This window comes from Canis lupus, chromosome 1 (assembly GCF_048164855.1).
Source record: "Canis lupus baileyi chromosome 1, mCanLup2.hap1, whole genome shotgun sequence".
NCBI classification, from domain to species: Eukaryota; Metazoa; Chordata; class Mammalia; order Carnivora; family Canidae; genus Canis; species Canis lupus.
The window spans coordinates 100,537,051-100,564,644 of record NC_132838.1 but is presented as its reverse complement, the minus strand read 5'-3'; the positions used below and the strand labels follow the sequence as shown (position 1 = coordinate 100,564,644).

Genomic DNA, 27,594 nt, shown 5'->3' with positions numbered 1-27,594 from the left:
CATGGAGCCTGGTTAGGATTCTCTCTCCCTCCCTCTCTCTCAAAAAAAAAAAAAAAGTGACTTGGTCAATAAAGTTCTTTATTATTATGCAGAATACAGAAGACCAAGATAAGTGATTCAAGGGGAGGGTGATGTGTGGGCTCAGTGGACACATCATTGGGGTTACATGCAGACATGACAACATCCATGAGGAATGAGGAATGTGCATCTTCCTGAGAAGCCCAAACTGGACATCCCTCAAGGCCCCTCAACCAGCATGGGATTAGTTTACGTCCTGTCTTAGAGGCAATGGGAATGAAGCCATTCCAGTGGATCCAGGACAATCATGAATCCCTCCAGGAAAAAGGAAGGAGAGATGTTTTTCCATGTATATGTAGATAATTGCTGCAAATATTTGGATCCAGGCAGGCTGGAAAGGGGAGATAGTTCAGCTGTGGGCTGCTCAGAAAGGGTAGAGTACATTCTGAGGGCTTCTCCACATTAGTGGTACAAGTAGGTAACTTCTCTGTGGGTATTCTGCTGCATGAAGTTTGACTTGGCTGAAGATCTTCTCAGAAGGACCATATCCATAAGGCTCCATTCAGGTATGAATCCTTTTATGCTGAGCTAGATTGCAGAGGCGGCTGAAGACTTTCCCACAATGGTTACACTCATAAGTCCTTTCCCTGGTGTGAACTATTTGGTGTCGAACAAGTGTAGATCGTTCACTAAAGGCTTTCCCACACTGGCTACACTCATAGGGCCTTTCTTGTGTGTGAACTCTCTGGTGACGAACCAGGTGGGAGTTATTACTGAAGCCTCTCCCACATTCACTGCATTCATAAGGCCTTTCTCCAGTGTGAACTCTCCAGTGATAAATGAGGCTGGACTTTCGGCTAAAGAATTTCCCACATTCACTGCACTCATAAGGCCTTTCTCCAGTGTGAACTTTCTGATGTTTAGTGAGAATGGAGTTCTGGCTAAAGAACTTCCCGCATTCACTGCACTCATAAGGCCTTTCTCTTGTGTGAACTCTCCAGTGCTCAATGAGACTGGAACTGTGAGCAAAGGCTTTCCCACATTCACTGCACTCATAAGGTCTTTCCCCGGTATGAATTCTCCAGTGCTGAGTCAAACTGGAGCTGCGGCTGAAGGCCTTTCTACATTCACTACATTCATAAGGCCTTTTCCCAGTATGTACTTTCTGGTGCTGAACGAGGGTGGAGCTATTGCTGAAGGCTTTCCCACATTCGGTGCATTCAAAAGGCCGTTCTCCAGTGTGAACTTTCTGATGTCGAAGGAGGTGGGAGCTTTGGCTGAAATTTCTTCCACATTCACTGCACTCAAAAGGCCGTTCTCCAGTGTGAACTTTCTGGTGCTGAGCGAGGTTGGAGTTATTGTTAAAAGCTCTTCCACACTCACTGCACTCATAAGGCCTTTCTCCAGTGTGAACTCTCCAGTGCTGAATGAGAGCAGAGCTGCGGCTGAAGGCTTTACCACACTGATTGCATCCATAAGGTCTTACTTGAGTGTGAACTTTCTGGTGCCGAAGGAAATTGGAGCTTTGGCTGAAGGCTCTTCCACATTTGCTGCATTCAAAAGGCCTTTCTCCAGTGTGAACTTTCTCATGACGAGTGAGGTGTGACCTGTTATTAAAGGCTTTCCCACATTCACTGCACTCATAAAGCCTTTTTCCTGTGTGAATTCTCTGGTGATGAACAAGTGTGAGTTTGTGGTTGAAGGTTTTCCCACAATCACTGCACTCATGTATTAGTCTAGTGTGAAATTTCTGGTGCTTCCTCAGTTTAGAAGTGTGACTGAAGGTCTTCCCACACTCTTTACACACATGACATGTCTTTCCATCATGACATTTTTGGTGATTTACAAGGGTTGATTTCTCTTCTAAGGAATTTCTAACTGTTGAGCATCTAAATGCTGTCCCTTCAGAGTGAGTTCTCAGGGGGCTGAGCAGAGTGGAGGTCTTCTGAAAGGCTTTTCCATAATTGTTGCACTTGAAGAGCTTCTGTGTGGTATGGACTTCTGTGAGCTGCTCAAGATTAGAGCTATGTAAGGCCTCCCTACACTCTATGCTCCTTTGTGGTCTCCTGCTGTTGCCAAAGGCTGGGTGCTGGAAGAGGTCATGGCTGTCCAAGGCATCCTTACCACCTTCCCCACAAGTGAAGGGCTTCTCTGACAGGTAGACTACAAGGTTTTCTACAAATGAATCCTTGTCCTTGTCCCATCTGAAGGGCTTTTCTCTACTGTGTCCTTTGTCCTTCTGGTGATAGTGAAGGTTTGCACTGAACTCAAATTCTCTTCTACATGTTCCACATGTGTAGGGGGTCTCCTTAGGATATGTTCTTTGATGTTCATCCAGGTGTAAAATGTTTTTCAAGAACGGGCTACACATATCACAGGTGTCAGCCTTCTGAGTGGAAGGATTTACACTAGGGATCCTGACCTGTGACATCCTTTCTACAGAAGCATTCTGCTTTGAACGGGCCCCCTCATCTTCCATTCCATACCAACAACCTGAAAGCAGAGAAATTTCTGGATAACTGAGTGTTCCACTTGGTGGAAAGGGTGGCTTCAACAGAAATGAGTGGCTGACATATACAGGAATGGGTCTGAGGGATGGTGACAGGCCAAGAGGGCCAGAATAAGAGTGAAGGGCCTACTGTTCATGACAGGGCCTAGCCAAGCTACAGAATAAAGGAGGCCTTACTATAGGCAAGGATAAAGAGAAGGACAAAGAACTTGAATAGATATTTCCCAAATACACACACACACAGACACACACACACAAAGGGCCAATAAGCACATGAAAAGTTGCTCAACATTAGTCATTAAAGAAATGCAACCAAAACTACAGTGAGATACCACTTCACACCTACTAGGATATCTATGGGAAAACAATGACAAGTGTTGATAAGGAAGTAGAAAAATCGGAATACTCATACACTGCTGTGAAAATATAAAATGGTGTGACCAATTTGGAAAATAGTTTGGCAGTTCCACTCCTATTTATCTATCCAAGAGAAATGAAAATGTACCCATGCAAAAACTTTTACTTGAATGTTCATAGCAACATTTTTCATAACACTCAAAAAATGGTAACAAGACAATGCCCAATCAACTGATGAATGAATAAACAAACTGTGGTATATCTACACAATGAAATATTATGTGGCCATGAAAAGGAATGAAGTACTAATATGTGCTACATGGATGAACCGCAAAAATATTATGCTAAGTGAAAGCCATTCACAGAAAAACATATACTGTGTGATTCCATTCACATGAAATGTCTGAATAAGCAAATGTATATAGTCATGAAGTATATTAGCAGTTGCCTAGGCTGAGGGAGAAGAGGTGAGGGAGGATGGGGAGTGACTGGTAATGGGTACAATTTCTCTTTAGGTGATAAAAATGTTCTCAAATTAGATGATGGTGATATTTATACAACTGTGCAAATACACTAAAAACCTGTAAATTACACGCTTTAAAGTGTGTAAAGTTCCAACTTTATGGTATATCTCAATAAAATTATTTCTAAAAAAAAGTCTCAGGGGGGAAGGGACAGAATTTAGGCATGGCTCCACACTGGGTCACCCAGCCAGGAACTGGTCAAGCTGAGTGGAATCCATCAGGCAGATGATAGGTGCCCAATCCCCAACCTGGCCAACAGCTACTGGGACAATTCATGAGGCTGTTGAGAGAGGCAGGGAGAGTGCACACAGCCCAGTCCCAGCACCCACAGCACCTGTAACAGGAAACCTGGGAAGAACTAGTGCCTGGGTTCCAGCTTTGGAATGAACAGAAAACTTTCTATGGGAAGAAGGCAAAACAACAGAAGCTGGTCACCATGCTGAGGCAGGGCAGAAAGGCCTTACCAAGGGAGGTCATGAGCTCAAAGTTCTCCAGCATCACACTGTAGTACAGATGCCTCTGGCCAGCATCAAGAAGCTTCCACTCCTCCTTAGAAAAGTATACAGCCACATCTTCAAAGGTCACTGGGCTCTGCAATGACAAGACAGCTAAGCCAAGGGGTCAATAGATAGGCTGAAAAACAAACAAAATCATTAAATGGACACATCCAGGCCCTTGGCCTATGACTCAGAGTTATGCCACATCTACCACTGGCATCTCCTCTTCTTGTGACCCCCTCAGTCCATCATTCCCTGACTCACCTGCAGGTCCTCCTCCTCCTCAGGCCCCCACCTCAGAGGAGATAAGAGGCCCTGACACCACTGGTGTCCCTCTCTCCTTGTAGTTCCACTGGTCACTGTATCCAGGCAAATCCAATCCAGGGGAACAAAAAGCAGGTGGGCACACAAATGCTGTCTGAGCTCTGAGCTGGCCAAGAATCCCTTCTCTATAGTAAACAAGCTCTCCTGTGTTGTGTCTCTTGTCTTTCCATATCACACTTTCCAAGTATAAAAAAAATCAGACTCTCTTTTCTCCCTTAAGCCTCTACTACTAGGGACCTGAGCACACTGGTTCACATTCCCTTATTTTGTATATGTCACTCTTTGGACCATACCATCTTCATATCTAACCACCCCTCTATTCCTTTTTTTTTTTTTTTTTAAGATTTTTGTGTACTCATGAGAGACCCAGAGAGAGAGGCAGAGGCACAGGCAGAGGGAGAAGCAGGCTCCATGCAGGGAGCCTGACGTGGGACTCGATCCTGGGCCTCCAGGATCATGCCCCCTATGGCTGAAGGCGGCGCTAAACTGCTGAGCCCCCCAGGCTGCCCAACACCCGCCCCCCCCAGTCCTTTCCTTGTCTACACCACAGGCATCTCCCTAGTCCCTATATCCAACTACGCACGTGGCATACCCAACAAAGGCAACCAGGATCCAGCACTCAGCCTGGCTTGCCCCACATCTCCAAAAACTACCACTGCCACAAACAGCCATCACTTCTAATTAATGCTTCCCCTCTCAGCTCTGTTGCTTTAGCCTTCAGTTCTCCAGAGCCATGAGTAAATCTTAAACACTGCTGCTCTCTTCCACCTCTACCCTTGTACATGCTGTCCCCTCACCAGTCATAGCTGTTCTCCCTCTTCCTATTAGACAAATCCCAGACCTACTGCCCCCCACCCCTGGCTTGGGAACTCCAGTCCAAACCACACTACTACCCAGGCCCCAAGGAGGATGGCCACAAATACCTACTGAGCTGTAGAGAGGTAAACCAGTCTCACCTCAGGCCCCACTGTCATCTTATCTTTGTTACTTTCATGCTTCATTTTTTCATCCCAGGTCTAGTCTCTGGTCAGAGGCTTGGTCACCATTCTGGTCAACCCACAGCCATAAATAATGTCCACACACAAGTCTCCATTCCTTGGATGTCTCTAGCATGCACTTGGTATAAAGCATACTCAGTATCACAATTTGGCAGTCTGTAGGACACCTCAAATACAATATGGCCAAAATCCAACTCTTTACCCTCCCTCTGATATGTACTCACTCTAATTTCCACATCTGAAAAACCTATCTGGGTCAATCCTCGTATCTCACTGCCTCACATCAGGAAATCTAGTCCACTCTACTTAAAAAGTTCAGGAGCCAATAATTTCTCCTACTTCCATCTTTGGTCCTAAAGCACACGCCAGAACTACTGAAGTCACTCAAGGGAAGGCTCAGTGGTCTTCCTGCCTCCAATCTCACCTCCATCATCCCCTGACTAAATCTGTTTTCCACTCAGGATCCAGAGGGAGCTTATTAAACCTGAGTCATATCATCTCCCTTCTCTGCTCTAAACTATCCACACTCCTACCATGTTCACAATTGAGACTCAGTTCCTTAGCTTGCCATTCCAGGCTAATATCTGACCCCCTGCTCTCTATATCCACCAGATGAAATACAGACCTGCAGTTCCCTGAACACTTGCAACTGATACACCTCCAAGAAATTTGCACATGACCGGGACACCCTTCCAGACCTTATCCCATAGGATTCCAGAAATGTGAATGTTGGGGGGAGATCATCAAGATGTGACTGCCAGTTGACCCATGCATGAGCTTGGCCTGGGCAGAGGGAGGTTTATCACCTCCTGTCCTTGTCATCACTTCCCATCTTCTATTCCCCCAGAGACACAGCTTTGAGATTGTGATACGGTGCTGAAACCATCTGGATGGTATTTGTAACTGAACCAAGTTAAAATCTCTGTATAAACTTAAGATTCAGTGGGCTAATGTGGAGGTCTATTTCTGGGGCTGTCCCAGGCAGCCTTCCTATGTACCTGCCCTTGCTTATTAAAATTTCACCTACTCATCTGGAGTGACCTGCTTCCTTCACTCTCTTCCTGCCCTCTGCCTATGGGGTCGGTGTCAGATTACATCAGAGAAGCTCCTCCTAAGGAGGCTGCCAACTAACAGTGAACCCCCCTCTATATAAGCTCCGGCCTGGATTCCGGAGGCTAGGAAAAGTGACTCAACTCCAGACTCAAGTGTAGGCGAAGAGTCCTGGACACACTATTCCCCGTACAGGGGCTCGAGGATCAGGACAGGGATCCCAGCGGGTGAGAAACCGGGGCACCTTCCACTCACCTGCCCTGGGTCCATCAGCGACGCTGCTGGCCTGGTCAGGCTGTGGGTTGGCCGGGACCGTGAGAGGCGGCGACAGGGACAATAAACAATGTGGGCTCATGCAAACCCCCACACCCTCACTGCCTGGGGTGACAGCAGGCTGACGGTCGCACTTAGGGCCTTAGTCTTCCCCAATATCAAATGCGCCCGAGGACCTGAGGGCTGCCTCCCGGGACCGCGGGTAGAAAGCGGAGGGCGGGGGCTCGTAAACTCCGTTTTACATCCGGGAAACCAAGGCTCAGAAAGGAGGAGCCATTACCCAAAGGGTGAAAGTGCGTGCAGTGGTGCGGTGACAGTTCCAACACTCCCCTACCCCCATCTCTGGTCCCAGTGGACGGACGCCTGCCAAGCAGCCCACCAACCGCCAAGTTAAGAGCGCAATGGCGACAACGGAAACGCCCAGGCTCAGAGCAAGCCTCGGCTGGAGGCCGGCAGCCCACTACGACACTAGGTCCCTGAGCCAGTAGCTGTGCGGCTGTATCGTTGCCTAGGTGATGAGGACTCGCGCCCGCCGGGTCGCGGCTCACGCAACGCGAACTACATTACCCAGAAAACACCTCACCGGGTCCCATCAGTGCTTCCCAGTAAAGCACCTAGGAGAGGACGTTTCCGAGCGCACCAATGATGGGCTAGGGGAGGGGCGTTTCCGGAACCGCCGCGGTCTTCTGGCCACCACATCAGGTGTCCCGCAGTTTCAGTAACGGCTTGCGGTTTTGTCCGGAAGCGGTCTTGCACCGAGGGACCTTTGAGCCAGGCTATGGACGGTGTGGTGTCCAGGAGGCTCTCCGAGCCGCGGGCGTGACCCACCCGGCTGGACTCTGAGTCCCAGTGTTCTAAGTCCCTGACTGAGCTCCAGGCCTAGACGTTCAGGACATGGGGGATTCGCGCAGATGCCAAGTGTTCATTCCATAATGTAGTATGTTAAGATGTAGAGGGTAGCGGCAGAGGGATCTGCTTATGCAAAGACTCAGAGGTGAGACTGATCTGAGGACATTCAGGAAAGTTCTGTCTTCCACTGCAAGGAACCAGGAGCATGAGTAGAGGGTGCTGGGACTCATAGAAATTTTTGAATAGAAGAGGGATGTCCGGGGCGCCTGGGTGGCTCAGTCAGTTAAGCGTCTGCCTTCGGCTCGGGTCATGATCCCAGGTGCCTGGATCCAGCCCCACATTGGGCTCCCAGCTCAGCGGGGAGCCTGTTTCTCCCTCTGCTTCTGCCTCTCCCCCCTGCTCATGCTTGCTTGCTCTCTTCCTCTCTCTGTCTGAAATGAATAAATAAAATCTTTAAAAACAGAAAAAAGAAGAGGGATGTCCATGATCTGATTTAGGATTTTGAAAGTATCCCAATGTATACCAAGTAAACATACTGAGTGAGCACACTGGTGGGAGAGGGGTTGTGGCCAGGCTGAAAACAGGGAGATTCATGAGAATGCTGCTGCAGTATTCATAGGGACAGCTATGAAAACTGTACAGAGCAGGAGTAGGAGAGGTGAGAGAAGTGATCCGATTTCGGTTAGATTTTCAAGATGGAGTTGATAGGATTTCCTGATAGGAGTGAATGTAAATAGTGGATAAAGGACCATCCCAAGTGTTTAGGAGAAGAGAGGTACTGCTGTTCATTGAGATGGAGGTTGGCAGGAGGAGGTTATGGGGAAGATAAGCAGTTAGAATTTGTAGATGTAGAGTCTGATTTGTCTGGAGACTCTGGGTGGGGGTGACACGTGTGCCTGTGAACATACAGGGAGTTCTGGTTTGGCCTCTGAAGTCCAGGCCACAGTCCAAGGAAGGACCTGAGAATGGCATTTTGGAAGGAGAGCCTTAAGTTGTGGTTACAGATGAATGGCCCTGAGGTGAATGTGGGGTATCCAGACTAAGGACCAGTGGTTAGGTGGAGGAAATGGGTGTGGAAGAAGAGAAGCACTGTCCAAAGACCGGTGGATCTGGGAAGAGTGCACATCCAGGAGGAGGATCCATTCTCAGAGAGTGAGCAGGGATGTCAGGGAACAAGGTTTGGGAGCTATAAGGGGAAGTAGCTGCAGGACAGAGACTGGAGTTCCAGGTCCCATGCCCAGTGCTTAGATGCATCTGTTTCGTGGCCTGGTGTTGCAGAGCCCATTGATCCTTAAGGAGAAGATCACATACCTATTTTGGAAAAAGTGGAGCTATTACCATGGCATAGTCCTGTCTTCACCAGGTTAGGCAAATGTGTTCCCCATGGGATGTGTTGCTGGTCCTGGTGCTGGCCCATGTCTTGATGGCTCTTCTCCCAGAATGCTGCATAAGCAACCCCAACTGCTTTTGCCTTGAGACCTTTTCATCATTGTCAAGGGGCAAAAATATCACAATCCAAATAACAGATCACATCCAGCTTGGTGATTATCTGGCCAAGAGACCCCATCAGGGCCTGTTGCTTTTCTGTCCCCTCTGTCATACCTCCATACTCCAGGAGGTTTCCTGCCAGCTGTCCCTTGTCAGCTCCTGTGATGGCACCTGAGTACTGACATGGTCAATGATTGTGGGGACAATGATTGTCAAAGATCTCCTGCTGAGATCTTTCCCGGTTATTCATTTTGTGAGGTTCAGTTTTCCAGATGCATGGGTGATCCTCACTCACCTTGCTCTGTCATGGGTAAATTACCCTGACATGGAGTTGACCTCTCACAAACCACTTGATCCACCATAAGAATGACTGTCTACACTACCCTAAATGTGGTCACCCAAGTTGAACCTGGCAAGGAGACCTGTACAGAGCATCTTGAATCAGTCAATGACCAGAGAGGCCCATGAAGGACCAGTCCTGGTCAATGCAAAACTGGTATGGGAGGGCCTATAGAAGTGGGCTGATCTCTCATGTGGTATCTGACCTATGCCCTCTGTTACTCTGGTGCCCAATAGCCATGTCTCTTTTCTATCGTTCTGACCACTTTCTGACACTCTGTTCTACTTTCCCTTGACTCTTGACCCTGGCTGATTCCTCCATGTCTTTTGCCTCACAGCCTTTCTCCTTCTGTCATCTTACGGTCAGGTTCTCCACAAGTGACCTCCCCTTAATGTGTCCTGTGCTGGGATCCCTGGGTGGCACAGAGGTTTAGCGCATGCCTTTGGCCCAGGGTGCAATCCTGGAGACCCAGGATCAAATCCCACATCGGGCTCCCAGTGCATGGAGCCTGCTTCTCTCTCTGCCTATGTCTCTGCCTCTCTCTCTCTCTCTGTATGTGACTATCATAAAAAAAAAATTTAGAAATATTCACACTGGAGAAAGCTCCTGTGTGTACAGCCAGCATGAGAGAGCCATTGGCCACAGCTCCTGTGCTGCCAACACCAATAACTTCACTAGAAAAAAGCCATTTGAGAGCAGTGAATGCAGTAAAGTCTTCAGCTGCCCTTTTCTTTTTTAGCATTTGATTATAAATAATTAACCTATTTAAAAAACTTCATTCAATATAAAAACAATAATACCTGAGAAAGAACCTACTCGAGTAGCCTTCAGCCATAAGTTGGACCTTGTATAGATGAACCTCCACCTGTGGAGACACTCCATGACTGCCTTGTGTGTACGGAAGCCTATAGGGGCCATATTGTACCTTGTGACCACTTATCACATTGTTGGGTGCTGTGGAAAATGCTGTTCTGTGTTTGATGGTCAACTCCGATGGCTCAGCATAAGCAGCCCCTGTTCTCTGCTTGCCCTGCCCTGGAAGGATGGTGGTGGCCCTGTACCCATTGAAGTGGTATCATAGTGCTCACCCATGACTGAGTTTGTCATGGACATGACTCCTACTCTGAGCAAGGGGCCTGATAGTATCTGGAGGGCTTCTGGGTAAATTTCCCATTATGGACTTTGTGAAATCTGCCTTTGACATCCATGATGCCTTCATTGAGCTTCTTCTGTTTAGCAGGAGTGCATTGAGTACATAACAGAAGTGTTCTTAGTTTGGTCATCAGGGTCCCTATCAGTTGACAGTGCACAGCAGCAAGGCATGGAGCATGTCTGTCTAGATGTGACCCAATTTGCATTTATATCCCATGTTTCCTGGCAAAGAATGAAGCTTGTGTGTTCTGAAGCTTCTGACCTGGAGTTCTCCCTAGAAAAGGCAGTGGTTGGCCTGGAAGAAGCAAGATGATGGTATGTGTTTCAGGGACTGTCTCTCCCACCTCAGCAGTGTTGTAAGGAAGTGCTCTGAAGGCCATATCCTAGTAATATATCACCTACTTGGTTTGTACAAGGATGAAATGAGTACTATAGATAGAGAATACTGAGTGTGAAGAAATAGGACATGAGAGAGCCTGGCCTGACAGCATTTTAATGTTTGGGCCCTTGCAAGATCTAGGTGTCAGAGGGTCTTAAGGATCTGTTATCTCCCACAGCTATACTCCTAACCAATGTTTTATGCATTCCTGTCATCTCTTAGTGGGGTAGATACTTTTGGTTATCTCCATATGGTCAGGAACTCCAGGACTTTGAGAAAGAATAGCCCATATTCCTGTTTGTTAAGTGGCTTTATTGAAATGTAATTTCTGTATTATAAAATACACCTATTAAAAGTGCATAATTAATGACTTTTAATAAATTTATAGTTGTACAGCCATTATTATCTCATCCCATACCCATTGCCTCAGAATGTTCCTTTGAACACTTTTATAGCCAAAACCCACTCCTATCCCTAGCACCTGACAACTGCCAATCTATATTACACTTTTGCCTTTTCTGGATATTTCATATAAATAGAATCATATATGGGACGCCTGGGTGGCTCGGCAGCTTGGCATCTGCCTTTGGCTCAGGGCATGATCCTGGGATCCAGGATCAAGTCCCTCATCGGGCTCCCTGTGGGGAGCCTGTTTCTCCCTCTGCCTCTGTGTGTGTGTGTGTCAATAAATAAATCTCTTTAGAAATAGATGGAATCATATAATATATAGCTCTTTGTCTTATTTCTATCACTTAGCATAGTGGTTTATTCATGTTATTTTTATATATTTTATTCCATTTTATTGCTGAATAATATTCCCTTGTATGGCTATACCACAGTTTATTTATCATTCATTAATTGGTAGATTTTGAATTGTTTCCAGTTCCTGGCTATTATAAATAATGCTACTAGGCACATATGCTTACAAATCTTTGTGTAGATATATGTTTTCATTTCACTTGGGTAGATTCTTTAGGGGCCAAGGGTAGGCTGCTCCAAGATGGGCCACTTTGACATAGAGATTATTTTGAGTTAAAGTAATCGAGGGGCATCTGGGTGGCTCAGTCAGTTAGGCGTCTGACTCTTAGCTCAGCTGTCTTGATCTTGGGTCATGGGGCAGTTGGGCTCTGCACTGGGAGTGGAGCCTCCTTAAAAAAAAAAAAAAAAAAAAGTAATAAAAACCCAACAGATTAAGGAGCAGCTCTCTACCTTCCCCACAACTGCCTAATTTTCATTGGAAAGGAGAGACTAATAGGATGGGAACTATTAACAGAGACTCTACTTAAGGAATTTATCTACATAATAGAGAAAGCTTATATTTCCAAACCTCTCCTTTCAACTTCTTGCTACTGAGCTTTCACCCCTTTGTATCCTCAGTCCTCTACCCTTAGCTTCATGTTGCTTCACCGTCTTTGGAATTTCGTATCTGTTGATTCCCTGTATGTATGCCTAATAAATTTTATTTTCTCCTGTTAATCTGTATCATGTCAATTTGATTCTAAATGCAGGTATAAGGACCATAGGACAGAGGAATGTCTTTCTGCCTAACAATTCCTACTACTACTTGTGTAAGTCCTCAGGCTCTGGTCAGATCCTCTTGGAGAGAAAGAGGTCAGGGCCATGCCATAACAATTGGGTACAGGGCAGAGATGGAAAATGGGGCCACCCCAAAGTGCTGCCATCATTCATGTCTCCCTCCAGAGAATGAGAACACAAGATCTCCCTCCAGCCTTCTCTAAGTATGCTGAGATGACAGGCTATCGGGCAGGAAGGGGGGGGGGCTGCCACCTGGTAGAAGTGAGATGGCATCTGACAGTGATATAATCTGGCAAAGCACCTGGGGAGATTACAAAATGTGACGTAGCTCCTGAAAGCTTCCTATGTTTCTGGCCATCTCCTGGTAGGGATATTGGGATATTTTCCAATTTTTGGCTTATGGCTTCTTCACAAAGGTTCCTTTCACAAAAGTTTTCTCAGGAGTGAACCCGTTAAAGATGAATAAGGAGAATGCCCCGGTTAGTTGTTTTCCACATTTGCCATACTCCTAAGGCCTTTCTTTGGTGTGACTTTTCTGGTGCTAAGTGAGACTAGAGCTCTGGCTGATGGCATTCCTATGTTCACTGCACTCAGATGGCTCTTTCCCAGTATGACCTTTCTGGTGTTTAGAGAGGTTTGAACTATAATAGAAAGGTTTTCCACACTTGTTACACTCATAAGGCTTTTCTCCAGTGTGAACTCTCTGGTGCTGAGGATGGAGCTTTCACTGAAAGCTTTCCCACACTGGCTGCACTCATAAGGCCCTTTTCCAGTGTGAGCTTTCTGGTGTTTAACAAGGTTAGAGTTATAACTGAAGGCTTTTCCACATTCACTGCACTCATAAGGCCTTCCTCAAGTGTGAACCTTCTGGTGCTGAATGAGGGCATAGCTTTGCCTGAAGGCTTTCCCACATTCCAAGCACTCCAGTATGAATTCACTGGTGTGGAACAAGGTTGGAGGGGCAACTGAAGGCTTTCCCACACACTGGTTGCATTTATAAGCCCTTTCTCCTGTTTGACTCCTTTGATGCAGAGTAAGTTTGGAGGTTTGCTGGAAGGTATTTCCACATTCACTGCATTCAAAAGGCCTTTCTGTGTTGTGAACTTTCTGATGCTGAACAAGAGGAGAGCTATTAATGAAGGCTTTCTCCCATTCATTGCATTCATAAGGCCTTTCCCCAATATGTATTTTCTGGGGCTCAACAAAATTGGCAATACAGCTAAAGACTCTCTGGCATGTCTGCATTCATAAGGCCTTTCTTTGTTGTGAACTTTCTGATGCTGAACAACTTGGAAGCTGCGAGTGAAGGCCTTCCCACACTGGCCACACTCATTAAGGCCGTTCTCTAGTGTGAACTCTGGTGCTGAACGAGTGAATGTTTCCGGGTGAAGGTTTTCCCACATTCACTGCAACTGTGATACATTTGTCTGGTATGAACTTTCTGATGTGTCCTCAGTTTAAAAAGGTGCCTGAAGGCCTTCCCACATTCCTTAGACACATGGGATGTTTCTCCAGCGTGATTTTTTTGCTGATCAACAACAGTCAAGTTCTATTTAGAGAAGTTTCCCCCTGTGGGGCATCTGAAAGGTCTCTCTTTGGAGTGAGTTATCAGGTGGTCCAGGAGCATGAAGGCCTTCAGAAAGGCTTTCCCTCAATTGCTGCACTTGAAGGGCTTCTGTGTGGCATGGACTTCCTGCTGCTGCTGGCAGCTAGAGCTGTGTTGGAAGGCCTCCTTGTTCTTGGTGCTCCTGTGTGGCTTCCCCATGCTGTGGGTAGCCTGATGCTGCAGGAGGTCATGGCTGTCCAGGACATCATTAACATGTTCCCTGCATGTGAAGAGTTTTTCTCCACTGTGCTCTTCCATTTGGTGCTGGCGAGAGTTTGTACTGAGCCAGAACCCTCTCCCACACACCTCATACTTTTATAGTTTCTGCCTATGGTATATTCCTTGATGCTCAGCTAGTGTAATATGTCTTTCAAGACCAGACCACACATGTCACAGGTGTTGGCCTTCTGGGTAGAAGGACACGCCTTCGGGGTCCTGAACTGGGTGGGGCACTCCTTCTACAGAAACACTCTGTTCAAGAGGGGCTTCCCCTACTCCACACCAACAACCTGAAAGCAGAGAAATGTTGGTAAAGTTTATATAGGCTTTGTTTGGAGGAGGTAGCCCCTTTATAGATGTGGATCTGACAAATTTAGGAATGGGTCTGTAGGATCAAGTCAGGGTGAGGTACAGCTTGTGGTGCAGTACTAGGCCTAGGAAGGTGAAGATTCAGCATGTGAGAACACAGGTGTAGGGTTCAGGCTGGGAGGAGAGTCAGGGACTACAACTCCTCAGCTTTCAGCAAGAACCAACACAGGCAGGCACCATATCTCTGATATGAAAAGGGGACAGAGAGGAGTGTGCATGAGCCCAGGAAAATCCAGCTGTAACTGGGATCTGATGCTTAAAGCCTGTATGCGTGAGATATGTGCACATCTCATAATACATTGGCTATGGGTTAATATGGGACACTCCTGTAAAAGGAGGTGTGGAGTGGGCTTAGGAAGACACAGAGATCAGAGCAGTAGAGTCATCCACCACCCAGTATCCAGGGACAAAGCAGAAATGGCAGGAATGTGGTGTCTAGAATGAGGAAGGAAAGTGGAGTAAGGTATGGCTACTGGCCCCAGCAACAAACACGAGTGGAAAACAGGGAAGGTGCCCAGTACAGCTTGAACCCAGACCCAATGTCACCTCTTCTCTGGCTCCCACTCATCAGAGCCAGACCCCCTCTCAGTCTCTCTTACAGTGTATGGAGACATGTCCACTCTGTCAGGCTCCCAGGGTCTTTGTCCTGTTCCAGATGAGCAACCACACAGGACTTAGAGGTTGTAAGTCCTGGGAAAAAGATAGGGTGGGTGAGTGGCTGGCCCAGGTAACAGCAATCCAAGCTGCAACAGACCACAGGGAGCTCATGTAGTCTTTGCAACTGGGAAGAAAATTCAATGTTGCAAAATAAGTATCTCACAGCAAGAGCCCAGTGGTTGCCACAAGTAATAACCATGTTGGTGTCTAAAGTCTGTGACATAGCTAGGCTCCTGGAAATGCCTGATATAAAGAGGGGGTACGAACCTGGGCACAGCGGTGCCACTGATCTGAACAAACTCAGGCAGCCAACCTGAGACCCTGCAGTCCTGACCCCTTCCCCATAAAGAGAAGCAGATATTGGGGCTCCTCAGGGAAAGGAGCAGGCTGTGCCTGTGCCCCAGCTCTGCACACACAGCAGATAGTCCAGAGGACGAAGCAACACCCATGCTCAGCTGTAGGAAGACAGAGCTATTCCTGGGAAAAGAAGAAGGACAGAGACTAGAACTGAGGCTGGGGGTGAGGGTAGGGGTGGAAAGGCCTTACCCAGTGAGGCTACAAGTGCCAAATTCTCAAGCATCACCTTGCAATACAGGTGCCTCTGAGCCTCATCAAGGAGCTCCCACTCTTCCCAGGAGAAGTACACAGCCACATCTTCAAAGGTTCCCGAGCCCTGCCATGATGAGGACAGCTAAGTCAGCCAAACCAAAGACAGCAGAATAACTAACAAAAAAATACACAGATGAACCGATCGAGACCTAGATCCCACATGCTGTCTGGTGGGTAGTCTCTGACCCCCAAATCACCCCTGCCAACACACTCCTAGCTTCTCCTGAAGCTCCAATACCATGGGTGCCATTGTTTCCTTGTGTCACTGATCACTATGTCCTCCTTCACACAGCAGGGAGATGGGCAGGTAGTTGCCACAAGCTCTGACCTGGTTGTGGGGCCTCACTGCCTCTACCAGGCAATTCCCTTGGCTTCCCAGTTCCTGACTCCCAGAACAACCAAACTGGGGCTCATCTCACATAGGCCCCCCAGTACCAGGACTCCAGTCCATCAATTCACACCACCTCTGCATGTGCACGTCCATCTTTGTACCACACATTTCCAGACCCCACCAACATCCATGGCACATCTTCCTCCCACTCACCCTACATATCACTCTGCAAATGGTGTCCAGAATGTGGCTCACTTGGTGAGGTCAATCAGGATCTCATCCTGACCCAGACTTCCAAATGTCCCAACCTCCAGAGGTGGCATCCAGCCTTCCTTGAGTTTCTCTAATTGATCCTATTCCTACCTTTATCCCTTAGCCATCCAGACTGGGCCACAAAGACCTCTGGGACCTCCAGGTCTCTCTGCCTTTATTGATTCTGTCCCCTCACCATCCACAGTATTCCTCTCTCCTCGTAAGAATGCACATTCAAAGCCCGGCCCCACCACCTCCCACCCCAGGCATGGGATACCCCCAGGTGATTACCATTGAGCTAATCTGCTATCCTGACTAAAACCCTCAGGTCCCACAGAGGATGGCCAAGAAATGCTGGTGAGTCCATAGAAAAGTAAATAAACATCAGCCCTATTCCCACTGTCATGTTGCTTGCATCTCCAATATGCTTCAGCCTATCCCAAGGATCTTGGTCACGTTCTGGATCCTCTCATACACACACCTTCTCTCATGGCTGCTCCTCCCTTCATCTGACTTTGTGACACCCACCAACCCTGCCTAGGTACCCAGGCCAGTCACCCAGTCCTCAGCTGCTCCTGTGGGACATCTTTCACCATAAGCTAAAGATACCCCCTCCCAAATCTGAGCCAGAGCTCCACCTCAGTTCACAGGCTGACTGCTAACTGGATGTCCCCAAGTTGAATTCCTCAGTATAATCAGACATTCAATGTCCAGATGACCTGGAAGTCTTTAGGACATCTCAGCCTCGACAGGGTCAAAAATCTGCCTTCCGATCTTCCCTGAAACCTGCTACACTCAGCAACCTCCCCATCTCAATCGACGTATTTCAATTCTACCTTCTCCTAGTTGAGGCCAAAATCCATGGGGATTATCCCAGCCTCCTCCACTTTTCTGCACATCATAAAATCTGGCTGGCCTAAAAGAAAGATCCAAAACCCAACCACTTCTACCAACTCCAGTCACCAGGCCGACACCATCACCCACCTGATCTAGTAAAGAGCATCCTTATGGGCTTCCCTTTCTGCTCCCTAAACCTCACCCACCCCCAACCCCACCTCTGTTTTCCACTCTGCAGCCAAAGGGAGCCAGTGAACACCTGTGTCAGATCACATTTCTCCTCTCCTCTACCGCACACCTTCCATGGTTCCCACTAGTCTCAGATTACAGGCCAAGCTCCCCAGACTGCCATTCCAGGCCTGACTCCTGCCCACCAGACATAAAGAAGACCTATAGTTCCCTGGATACTCCCAGCTCAGCTTCATCTCTATAAGCATTTGCACATCCTGGTTCCTATGTCTGAAAGAGCTTCCCACATCTTGTCCCACTGGATTCCAGAATGGTGAAACTTTCCACATAACCCCCAGCCAGGACTCTGGACCCCGGGCTTGGGGTGATCCTAGGGTCCCAGAAGCAAAGAAAGAGAAATGAAGGTGGAGGAAGAGTCCAGGGACTCCCCACTCCCCTCTATCATGGGCCCGGGGTCCGGTGAGTGAGGGCGGCGGGCGCCCTCCACTCACCCGCGCCGGGTCCACCAGCGCCATCGCCGCCGCCATCGGACCCGGGCAGGCCCTGAGTGCTCAGCCGATCCCCACACCTCCACTGGGCCAGGTGCTTGCCCGCCACCCATCGCAATCGGGGCCTCAGTCAGAGGGGACGGAGGGCGAGTGCGGAAGAAGAGGATAACCCTGTTACAGGAGATCACGACTGGTACGAAACGCAGAAGCTGAACCCATCCTCTTCACTGTCCTCTCTGTCCGGGTCCCAAAGAGGCGCCTGGAGAGCAGCTCCGACAGAAAGCTCACGTCCCCAAGAGCGCTGTGTTACTACCAGCCAAAAGCAAACGAACTTCTACGACGGAGACGCCGGAAGTCCCGTGAGCCTCAGGAAATAGCTCTTCTTCTGTGCTGTGATTGGCTTATAGTTCACTGCCATCTCCCGTGGCCTTCTGGTCAATGTAGTTCTTGCCGAGGTCCGGCGCGAGGCGCCGGCGAGTTCTCCTAGGCAACGCCCAAGTGGCAACGCAAGGAGCACTGGGAAATGGAATAGTGCTTAAGTATGCCAACTGTATGTTTCAGCTTCCTCTTAAAGGGGCCACTCCAGATTTCTTCCTCCAGAGATGCAGGGAACCGCATTCTGGAGTGGAAGGACCAACCCTGAAGGGACCCCGGGGGAACAGGTTCATTTTTGCATTTTCCTAGGATGTAATATGAAGATAATACCTCCTTCATGGGGAGTTTTAATAACAATAAATGTTTCTTTAATTCAATGGTCCCTAAACTGTGGTTCGTGAATCAGCAGCATCAGCATCAGCATCACTGAGGAACTTGCTAGAAATGCAAGTTCTTGGGATGAGCCTAAACATTCTCTGCCTTGATAATCCCTCTTGGGGATTCTTTTTTTTTTTTTTTTTTTTTTTTAATTTTGTTTGGGATCCCTGGGTGGCGCAGAGGTTTAGCGCCTGCCTTTGGCCCAGGGCGCGATTCTGGAGACCCGGGATCAAATCCCACGTCGGGCTCCCGGTACATGGAGCCTGCTTCTCCCTCTGCCTATGTCTCTGCCTCTCTCTCTCTCTCTCTCTCTCTCTGTGTGTGTGTGTGTGACTATCATAAATAAATATAAATTTAAAAAAAGGATTTTGTTTATTTGAGAGGAGGAGAGAGTGTGTGCAGGGGCAGGAGAAGAGGGAGAAGCAGGCTCCTAGCTGAGCAGGGAGCCCCACATGGGTCTCAATCCCAGGACCCCAGGATCATGACCTGAGCTAAATGTGCAGACACTTAACCCACTGAGCCACCCAGGTACCCGCCTCTTGGGGATTCTGATGCTTACCCAGAAGCATCTGTAACTCAAAATCCAGTGATGTAATTTTATAAACACTACGACTTTCCTCGTAAGAAGTGACATGAAAAGTGTTTAGCACAGGGCCAGATATACAGTGCTGTGAAACTTAGTAAAGGGGAACCTCAGTAAAATGGAGTGGAAGCAGGAGCTCTCACTTGGTACCACTGGAAGTCAAGAATTACCAACAGAAAGCAACCTTCTTGGGGCTCCTTCCCTCTTGGGGCACTTTGTACTATTGCCCAATAAACTTTGCTTTGCTACCTACAAAAAAAAATTATGAACAAAAGAATCTTCAACAGGAAAGAATCCTCAATTACAGGCCTCCAACAGGAAAAATGTACATCGCATCTCCTACAAGAAATGAATGGATCCTGCAACTCAGCCAATGAGAAATTGTCATCACCCTGAACTCTTCTCCAGTAGACTTTTTTCAAAACAGCCTCTCTAACTTCCTCCTGAATGAAGAAAATCTTTTTTGTTTTTTAATATTTTCTAAAAGTCTTTATTGGCAGCTCCGGTGACTCAGCGGTTTAGCGCCGCCTTCGGCCCAGGTCGTGATCCTGGAGACACGGAATCGAGTCCCGCATCGGCTCCCGGCATGGAGCCTGCTCCTCCCTCTGCCTGTGTCTCTGCCTCTCTCAAGAGAGAGACACACACAGATAGAGAGAGGGAGCCCAGTGCGGGAATCAATCCTAGATCCCAGGATCACGCCTGAGCCAAAGGCAGATGCTCAACTGCTAAGCCACCCAGGCGTCCCTGATTAAAGAAAATCTTAAAAAAAAAAAAAAAAAAAAAAGAATTGCAATTCTCTGCTATGCCCAAGTAAATCCATTTTTGCTGGTAAGGTAACCGTTTCATTTTTAAGGTTAACACTACTAAATAATAATAATAATAAACACTACTAAATAAATGAGAGTTATTGTTATTGTTCTTATCATTATCATTATCATCATGGTCCCAAGGCTCTCACAGCACTGCCAGGGGAGGGGAAATTGGAAACACCTCCCTAGAAAATTATCATTGACATATATTAAAAATATAAAATGCACTCATCTTTGATTTAGCAAGTAGACATATAGGCAATGTTCAAAATTTTTTTAAAGTATATTCTTGTACTGTGGTAGGCAGAATATAATGACCCCAAAGATGTCTGGAAAGATATCCAGGTCTTAATCTCCAAAACATGTAAATATGTTATATTACATGGCAAGGCGGAACCATTTAAGGTAGATGGAATTAAGTTGATAATCACCTGACTTTGAGATGTGGAGATTATTCTAGATTATCTGAGGTGGTGGGTGGGCAGACAATGTAATAGCAAAGGTCCTTAAAAGTGGAACAGGGATGAGACCACCTGGGTTACTAAGCTGATTGAGCATCCAACTCTTGGTTTCAGCTCAGGTCATGATCCTGTGGTCATGCAATCAAGCTCCATGCTCAGCATGGAGTCTGCTCGAGATTCTCTCTCCCTCTCCCTCCCTCTCTGCTCTTCCACCCCTCTCCCCACTTGCACTCATACACTCTGTCACTTTCTCTAGAATAAATAAATAAAATCTTTTTGAAAAGTGGAACAGGAAGGCAGTACTGATTGAGAGTCAACAGTGCTGCAATATGAGAAAGACTCAAGTTGCCATTGCTGCTTTTGAAGATGGAAAGCCATGAACTAAAGCATATTGAAGCCTCTAGAGCCTGAAATAGGCCAGGGAACAGATTCTACCCCAGAACCTCCAAAAGGAATGTAGCAGTGACTACACCTTGATTTTATAGCAGTTGACACAAATGTCAGACTTCTGACATGCAGAACTATGAATTTTAAAAATAGTTTATATTGTGTTTCTTTCTTTTAGGTACTCATGTGATTATACTGGACTCATCTAGATAATCCTAGATAACCTTTCCATTTCATGATCCTTAACTTAATCACATCTGTAAAGTCACCATAGGAAGTAACATATTAACCGGTTCTAGAGATTAGGGTGTGGACATCTTCAGGGGACCATGATTCTGCCTACCACCCAAAACTCACACAGCTATTAAATAGATGCCAAAATTATGAAAGCCACAAAGATATCTGACACTCCAGGTTCTCTAGAAAACACACACACACACACACACACACACACACGCCAGATTTGGCAACCATGTTTAAATTTCCTGCTTCTCTTCTCCACTTTTGGGTTGGGGCAACCATGCTTCATTGGTCTAAGACTGATCAGCCATGAAGGCCACATCTGCTAAGGTCACCAGGAACCCAGCCTCCCCAATAGAAAACTCCCTGGTTTCTGTTGGAGAGATGATTACTATCAGGAAAATAACTGAGAAGAGCACATGATGCAGGACAACTTTGCTCAGTGACCTTGGCCTTAGACATGAGCTGAGCCTCTATAGGTATTGCAGGCAGTGGTCTTGCCTTCTAGGCTCTGGTCTCTCCATTCTCTATGTGGTACAGTCAAACTCTGCTCAGATGGCACTCCCTCCTCCATTCTGTGCCTTACGATGATCTTGGTGTGGGTTGGGTACTTCTTCACATCTGTGTGTCGGGCACACCCAGAAATGATTCTATGGGCTCCAGAGAAGAGCAAAGAGACTGATATTTGGGTGAGAAGGGAACCCAGCCAGGCCACAGCACAGGGGTGTCTTCCCAGAGATTAATCCACAAGATAGGTGCATGCAAAGAAGAGGCAGCTTCTTCCACTAGCTTATCTGCAAATGGGATTCTCTCAGGCCTCAGTCTAGTGATAGGCGTGCCAAAGTGGATAGAAAGCTGATAACACCAAGGCTCCAAATCCCCAGAGGAAACAAGTGCCCACCCACTTCTAAAATCCTGCATTTCAGGATCTGTGAGCTACACAGGGAATGTACTAGTTTCCTATTGCTGTTGTAACAAATTACCATAAACCAAGTGGTTTAAAACCACACAACTTGGGATCCCTGGGTGGCGCAGCGGTTTGGCGCCTGCCTTTGGCCCAGGGCGCGATCCTGGAGACCCGGGATCGAATCCCACGTCGGGCTCCCGGTGCATGGAGCCTGCTTCTCGCTCTGCCTCAATCTCTCTCTCTCTCTCTCTCTGTGACTATCATGAATAAATAAATAAAATCTTTAAAAAAAAAAAAAAAAAAAAAAAAAAAAAAAAAAAACCACACAACTTTACTCTTGCAATTCTAAAGGCTAGAAGTGTGAAATTAACCTAGCTGGGCTAAAACCAAAGTGTTATACAGCTGGTTTCTTCTGAGGCTTTAGGAGAGAATCTGTTCATTACCTTTTCCAGCTTGTTGAGGAAGCATGTATTCCTTGGCTCTTCCTTCCTCATATCACTCCAACCTCTTACTCCTGCACTGCATCTACTTCCTCTTTTGACTTTCTGTTTCCACAAAAATGTATTTTTTCACTGACATTTAATTTTCAGATAGCAGAGGAACCTAAAACAGTTTTATGGGGGGGGATTAATTTCAGATTATAATTACGACTTTTTGTTAAGTTCTTTATGGGGCAGCCTTGGTGGCACAGCGGTTTAGCGCCGCCTGCAGCCCAGATCGAGTCCCACATAGGGCTCCCTGCATGGAGCCTGCTTCTCCCTCTGCCTGTCTCTCAGCCAGATCCAGAAGGGCCTTGGTCCCAATGGACTCAACAGGGACCCACTGGAGTGAAACACATTTACCAACAAGACCATGGTCAGCAAGCAAAGCCTGATGCCCACCTCAAGTCCAAAAACACCCTTACGGGGAACCCAAGAATGTCCTTAGAATCACATTATGGAACAGGCCCCTCTGGCCTCTCAAGGTCCCCTATTCTTCCTGAGAAAAGCCACAGCAATGTTATCAAAGGTCACCAAACCCTGCAATAACAAGCAGGTGGGCAGTTGACTATGGTACAAGTTCTGGGTGTGTGATCCAGGCCTCTAGTTCCCATCTTTTTTTTTTTTTTTTTTTTAAGATTTTATTTATTTATTCATGAGAGACACACACAGAGAGAGAGAGGTAGAGACATAGGCAGAGGGAGAAGCAGGCTCCACGCAGGAAGCCCGGCGTGGGACTCAATCCCAGGTCTCCAGGATCAGGCCCTGGGCTGAAGGTGGCACTAAACCGCTGAGCCACCCGGGCTGCCCTAGTTCCCATCTTAACAGCCACCTCCCTGATACTCCCCCCAGCACCTCTCCCCAGTACACTCAAGGAGCTCCCCCAGGATTCCTCATCTGAGACACTGATTCCGTGCTGGGCCCCCTATGCTGGCCCTGATAGGTTTTAGACAGTCTTTTTTGTCACATCCTGAGGCCCTGTCATCTGTTCCAATGTTCTTTCCTCAAGCTTCCTAGAGATCCCTCAGCACATAACAGCCAGAGGGACTGTGGGCAAATGGCAATTGGTATCTACAAATCTATGTGAAACCAAGCCTCCTTGAAACTGCATCTGTGATCATCACCCTTAATCTCCATCCTGGGCCTAACTTCATCTAGCTCTCCAGTATCAACCTCAGAGTCCCCTCTCTTCCTCCAGTGGTTGTCTGTAACCGAGGCCCTTAAATCCTACCTCCTAAATCTGGTACCCAGGCCTTACCCTGGTCCAAGCCCCTACCTAGCCCATTACTCCTTGGACACTTCCAGCCAGACCTTTCTCAAGAACACCAGACCTGTGAGTCTTGCTTACATCACCTTTCCACTCAATTGTCTTCAGGCAACTCAGACACAACCCCAACTTTTCCTCTAGGACCTGTTTTCTCTTTCCCCTTTCCCATTTCTGTGGAAGGCAGTCCATTCTTTCAACTACTCAGGGTACAAAACCTGGAGTCCTTCTGGATCTCTCATCTATTTCTCACCTTTCTTTGATCCATCAGCAAATCCAGCTGGTCGGCCTGCAGGAGAGATCCAGAAGCTGATTACTTCTCCCACATCTTTTGCCACATCAGCAGAAGTCCAGGCTGCCACCATCTCCATGTTTGCAGTTGTTTCCTTCCTTTGTCCCCACCTACTTCCACCTTCATCTGCCCCCCCATCACATCTCCACATGGAAACTAAAAGTATATTGCTCAAATTAGATCATGTCCCTCCTCTATTCACAGATCTCAGGTCACACCGTCCTCAGGTTAAAGGCCTAGCGTGAAACCTTATCCCCTGGAGCTTTCTGGTCCCACCAGAAGTAAAGGACTTCAAGTTTCCCCAATGCCCTCATCTCTGGATGGCCTCCAAACCTTTGCACATTCAGGTCCCTCTGCCTGGAACAACTTCCATGCTTCATTCCAAGGCTACTAAAAATGGGGTGCACACTCCCCACTCTCCCAATCTGGAGAGAAAAAGATGACCCCAAGTCAGACGCCCTCAGTTTCGCTTTAGGACACTGGGGCTTGGAATCCCGTCAGGCGGAAGCTTGGGAGACCTCCCTTACCCATGCTATGCCAAGTCCACCAGTGCTGCCTCAGAAGGGCACCCGGCGCAATGGACCCAGTCTGACCTACGTGCCAGGTCCTTTCTGACAACGCTGCTGACGAGCCTCAGACATGCCTTGGTTCAACCTACCCTCCAGGCCTCCAATTCCCGACATCCCTCGTCGTGCCTCTAGGTCTTTGTCCTGATGACACGTTACCGCTGGACCCTTAGAAGTAGTATTTACAGTGGGAACTACACTACCCAGAAGATGCTGCGCTGTGCCGGGCATATCGATTCGTACCACGCCGGGCCAGGGCCGAACTTCCGGCGTTGCCCTGAGGTTTTCCTTTGACTGGCTGTGCTCCTATTCAGAGGCCCGGATCCTTCGGTTGGGGACGTGTTCTGGAAACTATAGGGGGTCAGCATCCAGGGCTTGAGGTGCTCGAAGTGTAGAAGATGAGGAGAGCTCCTTTTTGCGCCCTTTGCGCCTGCGAGCTATGGTCCCCACCTCCTCCAGCGTCGATTTTCTCGGAAATGGAACCGACGCCCAGGAGGATGTCCGCCGGGACCTCCGCAAGAGCCGGTCCAACCCCGCGATCTTCCTAGGAAAGGCGCCTTGGGCCTCACCTACTGAGTGGGAGACGGAGGCTCGGAGGGGCTGGCTCCCCGCAGTCCAGACTCCACCAGCCGTGGTGGAACTGAGGGCGGAAGTCTTTTTCCAGCGGTCCATTCCCAACGGGTGCCCTCGCCGCGTCTCTCTTCTCGGTCTCCGGGTTACCATGGGAACAGTAGCGCTATCGGAAGTCTTTGGCAAGTGAAGGGTCCTGTTTACAGAAGCCGGGCAGTACCCCTAACCTCAAGGTCCTGCAGCGCCGACGTTGGTGGATGAGTGTGCCGTGGGATTCCTGCCGTTTCCATTTTCTTGTCTGAGATGATAGGAGTCACTCTCGTTTTGTGCTTTTGTGTCCCAGGTTACTGGTCATTATGCTGCCATAAAAGAGAGGGAGGGGCTTGAAAGGGTTTTTCAGTCGGGCTCCCTCCACGGAGACTGCTTCTCCCTCTATCTGTCTCTGCCTCTCTCTTTGTCTCATGAATAAATTAAAAAAAAAATTTAAGGGTTTTTCATGGTTAGAGACAGAGACATGCAGAGACTTGGTGAGCTTAAACCAGGAGCCATCAGGGAACCTCAAATACTTACCACATCTGGTGAGGAAAGAGAGCCTGATAGGAGAGTTCTGGCTGCAGTATAGGCTTTCTTTAGATGGTTTCTTTGGCTGTTGTGTGAACACAGGGGCAAGAGCAAAAGCAGGGCGGCCTGAGAGGAGCTTCAGCAATAGTCCAGGCATGTAATGATGCCCTAGACCAGAGGTGTAGCCCTGGGTCAGACTTAGGAGGTGGTGGTCCTGAGGAGGAAAAAAATGTGAGAGGATGTGACAGGGAAGGGTCCAGAGAAGTTCTGCACACTGCTGAGGCTCCTCAGTGGGACTGCAAGCCTTATAGGCATGCTGGTATAGAATGATGATGCAATCTACTGTCACAAACTGATGAGTCTGTCATGAACAGCGGGGACAAAGGCTTTGTGTTGGGGTTCTAGGGAAAGTTTGAGCCTGGGGCTATTGTCATAGGTCACACTGTGTGGAATGTCCAGGGAACCACCAGGAAGTAGAGCATACACAGTTTGTATCCATGGGGTTGGCTCCATAATCCATGGTCTCTCTGTGCCATGGATTCTGCTTTCTTTCTCCAGCAGATACTTCCTTAAAACTGCCACTGCCAGTCTCTGAGGGTCCTGTTGTCATTGCTTGCAAGGGATAGATTGAAGGGCCAGGGGAAGCCCCTGGCTATTCCTGAAAAACCTCTCTCAAAGTTTCATTTTGTTACATCATTCCTCCTCCCTCAACATTAATGATTAAGATGAAACTAGCTTCTTGACTTTTGCAGAAAGGTCACATAGTCAGGGCAGGGGCCTTACCTGTCCTGTCCTCCATAGGACTTGTGGCCACTCCATCTCACAAGGTCATTTTGACAGAGCATGACAAGGAGTCATGGGTGTCTAGCTGAAAAGGTGCAATTCTGGCCATGACAAGATAATCCCGGTAGAGGCTGGGCCTTGCTGAGTGAAATTTGGGTGTGGGCTAAGGCCTGGTCTAGGTTGGATTGTGCCTAGCCATGGTCCTGTATGATATCACTATCCTGTTACCAAAGTCATTGTCTCAACCTCAGTCCAACTTTCTTTACATCTTTTTGAAAATTGCTTCCTCTTGCCTTCTCTTCCTGATGTCTAGTTCCTACCTCTCTGACCTCAAGTTTTATCTAGTAACTACTCTCCCCATGCTGGGTCCCCTAGTGCTAGCTTCTGTTTAGCTGTTAGGAGATGTTCATGTATTGGTAAATAATCCTTGGAAGCCTAATCCTAAGAGATGGCTGGATGTTAGGTCTATGTCTGGATTCTTTCTGCACAGGATTTGCCTGTCCCAGCACCCCTACGGCATCATGTTTGCAGAGGGTGAGCAGCAGCCACACTGAATCTTTGACCCTGATGAGATATTTTGCACTGGTGTGGGTAGACATGGTACCAACAGGTCTTGCCATCCCCCACCCCTGCCCGATCCTGCCTCCCTTAGTTTCTTATGAACCCAGGGAATCAGCTCTTAGCTTATTAGATACCATTTAATGATGGATCCATCCCCACCCACTTACCATGACATATAGAAAGGGCATTTGCCTATTTTCAGGTAATTCATATAGAAGGGAAGATAAGGAGGTACTGTTGGAATAAGATGTTTCTAGAAAAATCATATCGCAGGTCTGGTCTGTGGAGGCCGAGAAAAATTAAGGCCATTCCACTTTAAGTTCAGCGTTAGCAGGAATCCCTGGGTGGCGCAGTGGTTTAGTGCCTGCCTTTGGCCCAGGGCGCGATCCTGGAGACCCGGGATCGAATCCCACGTCGGGCTCCCAGTGCATGGAGCCTGCTTCTCCCTCTGCCTGTGTCTCTGCCTCTCTCTCTCTCTCTCTCTCTCTCTCTCTGTGACTATCATAAATAAAAAAAAAAAAAAAAAA

At 47.8% G+C, this 27,594-nt stretch overlaps 1 protein-coding gene across 25 annotated transcripts; it reads right to left on the bottom strand.

The window, feature by feature from the left end:
- Nucleotides 1-61: 61 nt before the first annotated feature.
- Nucleotides 62-27,594, bottom strand: LOC140638827 (uncharacterized). 25 transcript variants are annotated; one of them, XM_072841744.1, is made up of 9 exons: nt 24,685-27,594; nt 23,988-24,023; nt 22,435-22,594; nt 15,692-15,818; nt 15,088-15,178; nt 8,711-14,409; nt 7,165-7,830; nt 3,873-3,999; nt 62-2,511 (listed from the first exon to the last, which is right to left on the bottom strand). In XM_072841744.1, the coding sequence occupies exons 8-9, from the start codon at nt 3,904-3,906 to the stop codon at nt 581-583; spliced, it is 1,965 nt and encodes a 654-aa protein (XP_072697845.1). In that variant the 5' UTR covers nt 3,907-3,999; nt 7,165-7,830; nt 8,711-14,409; nt 15,088-15,178; nt 15,692-15,818; nt 22,435-22,594; nt 23,988-24,023; nt 24,685-27,594; the 3' UTR covers nt 62-580. The 25 variants fall into 25 exon arrangements, with proteins under 25 accessions (XP_072697845.1, XP_072699888.1, XP_072625257.1 ...); XM_072843787.1 differs by having other exon boundaries at nt 15,729-15,818; XM_072769156.1 differs by lacking the exon at nt 24,685-27,594 and adding an exon at nt 24,360-24,644.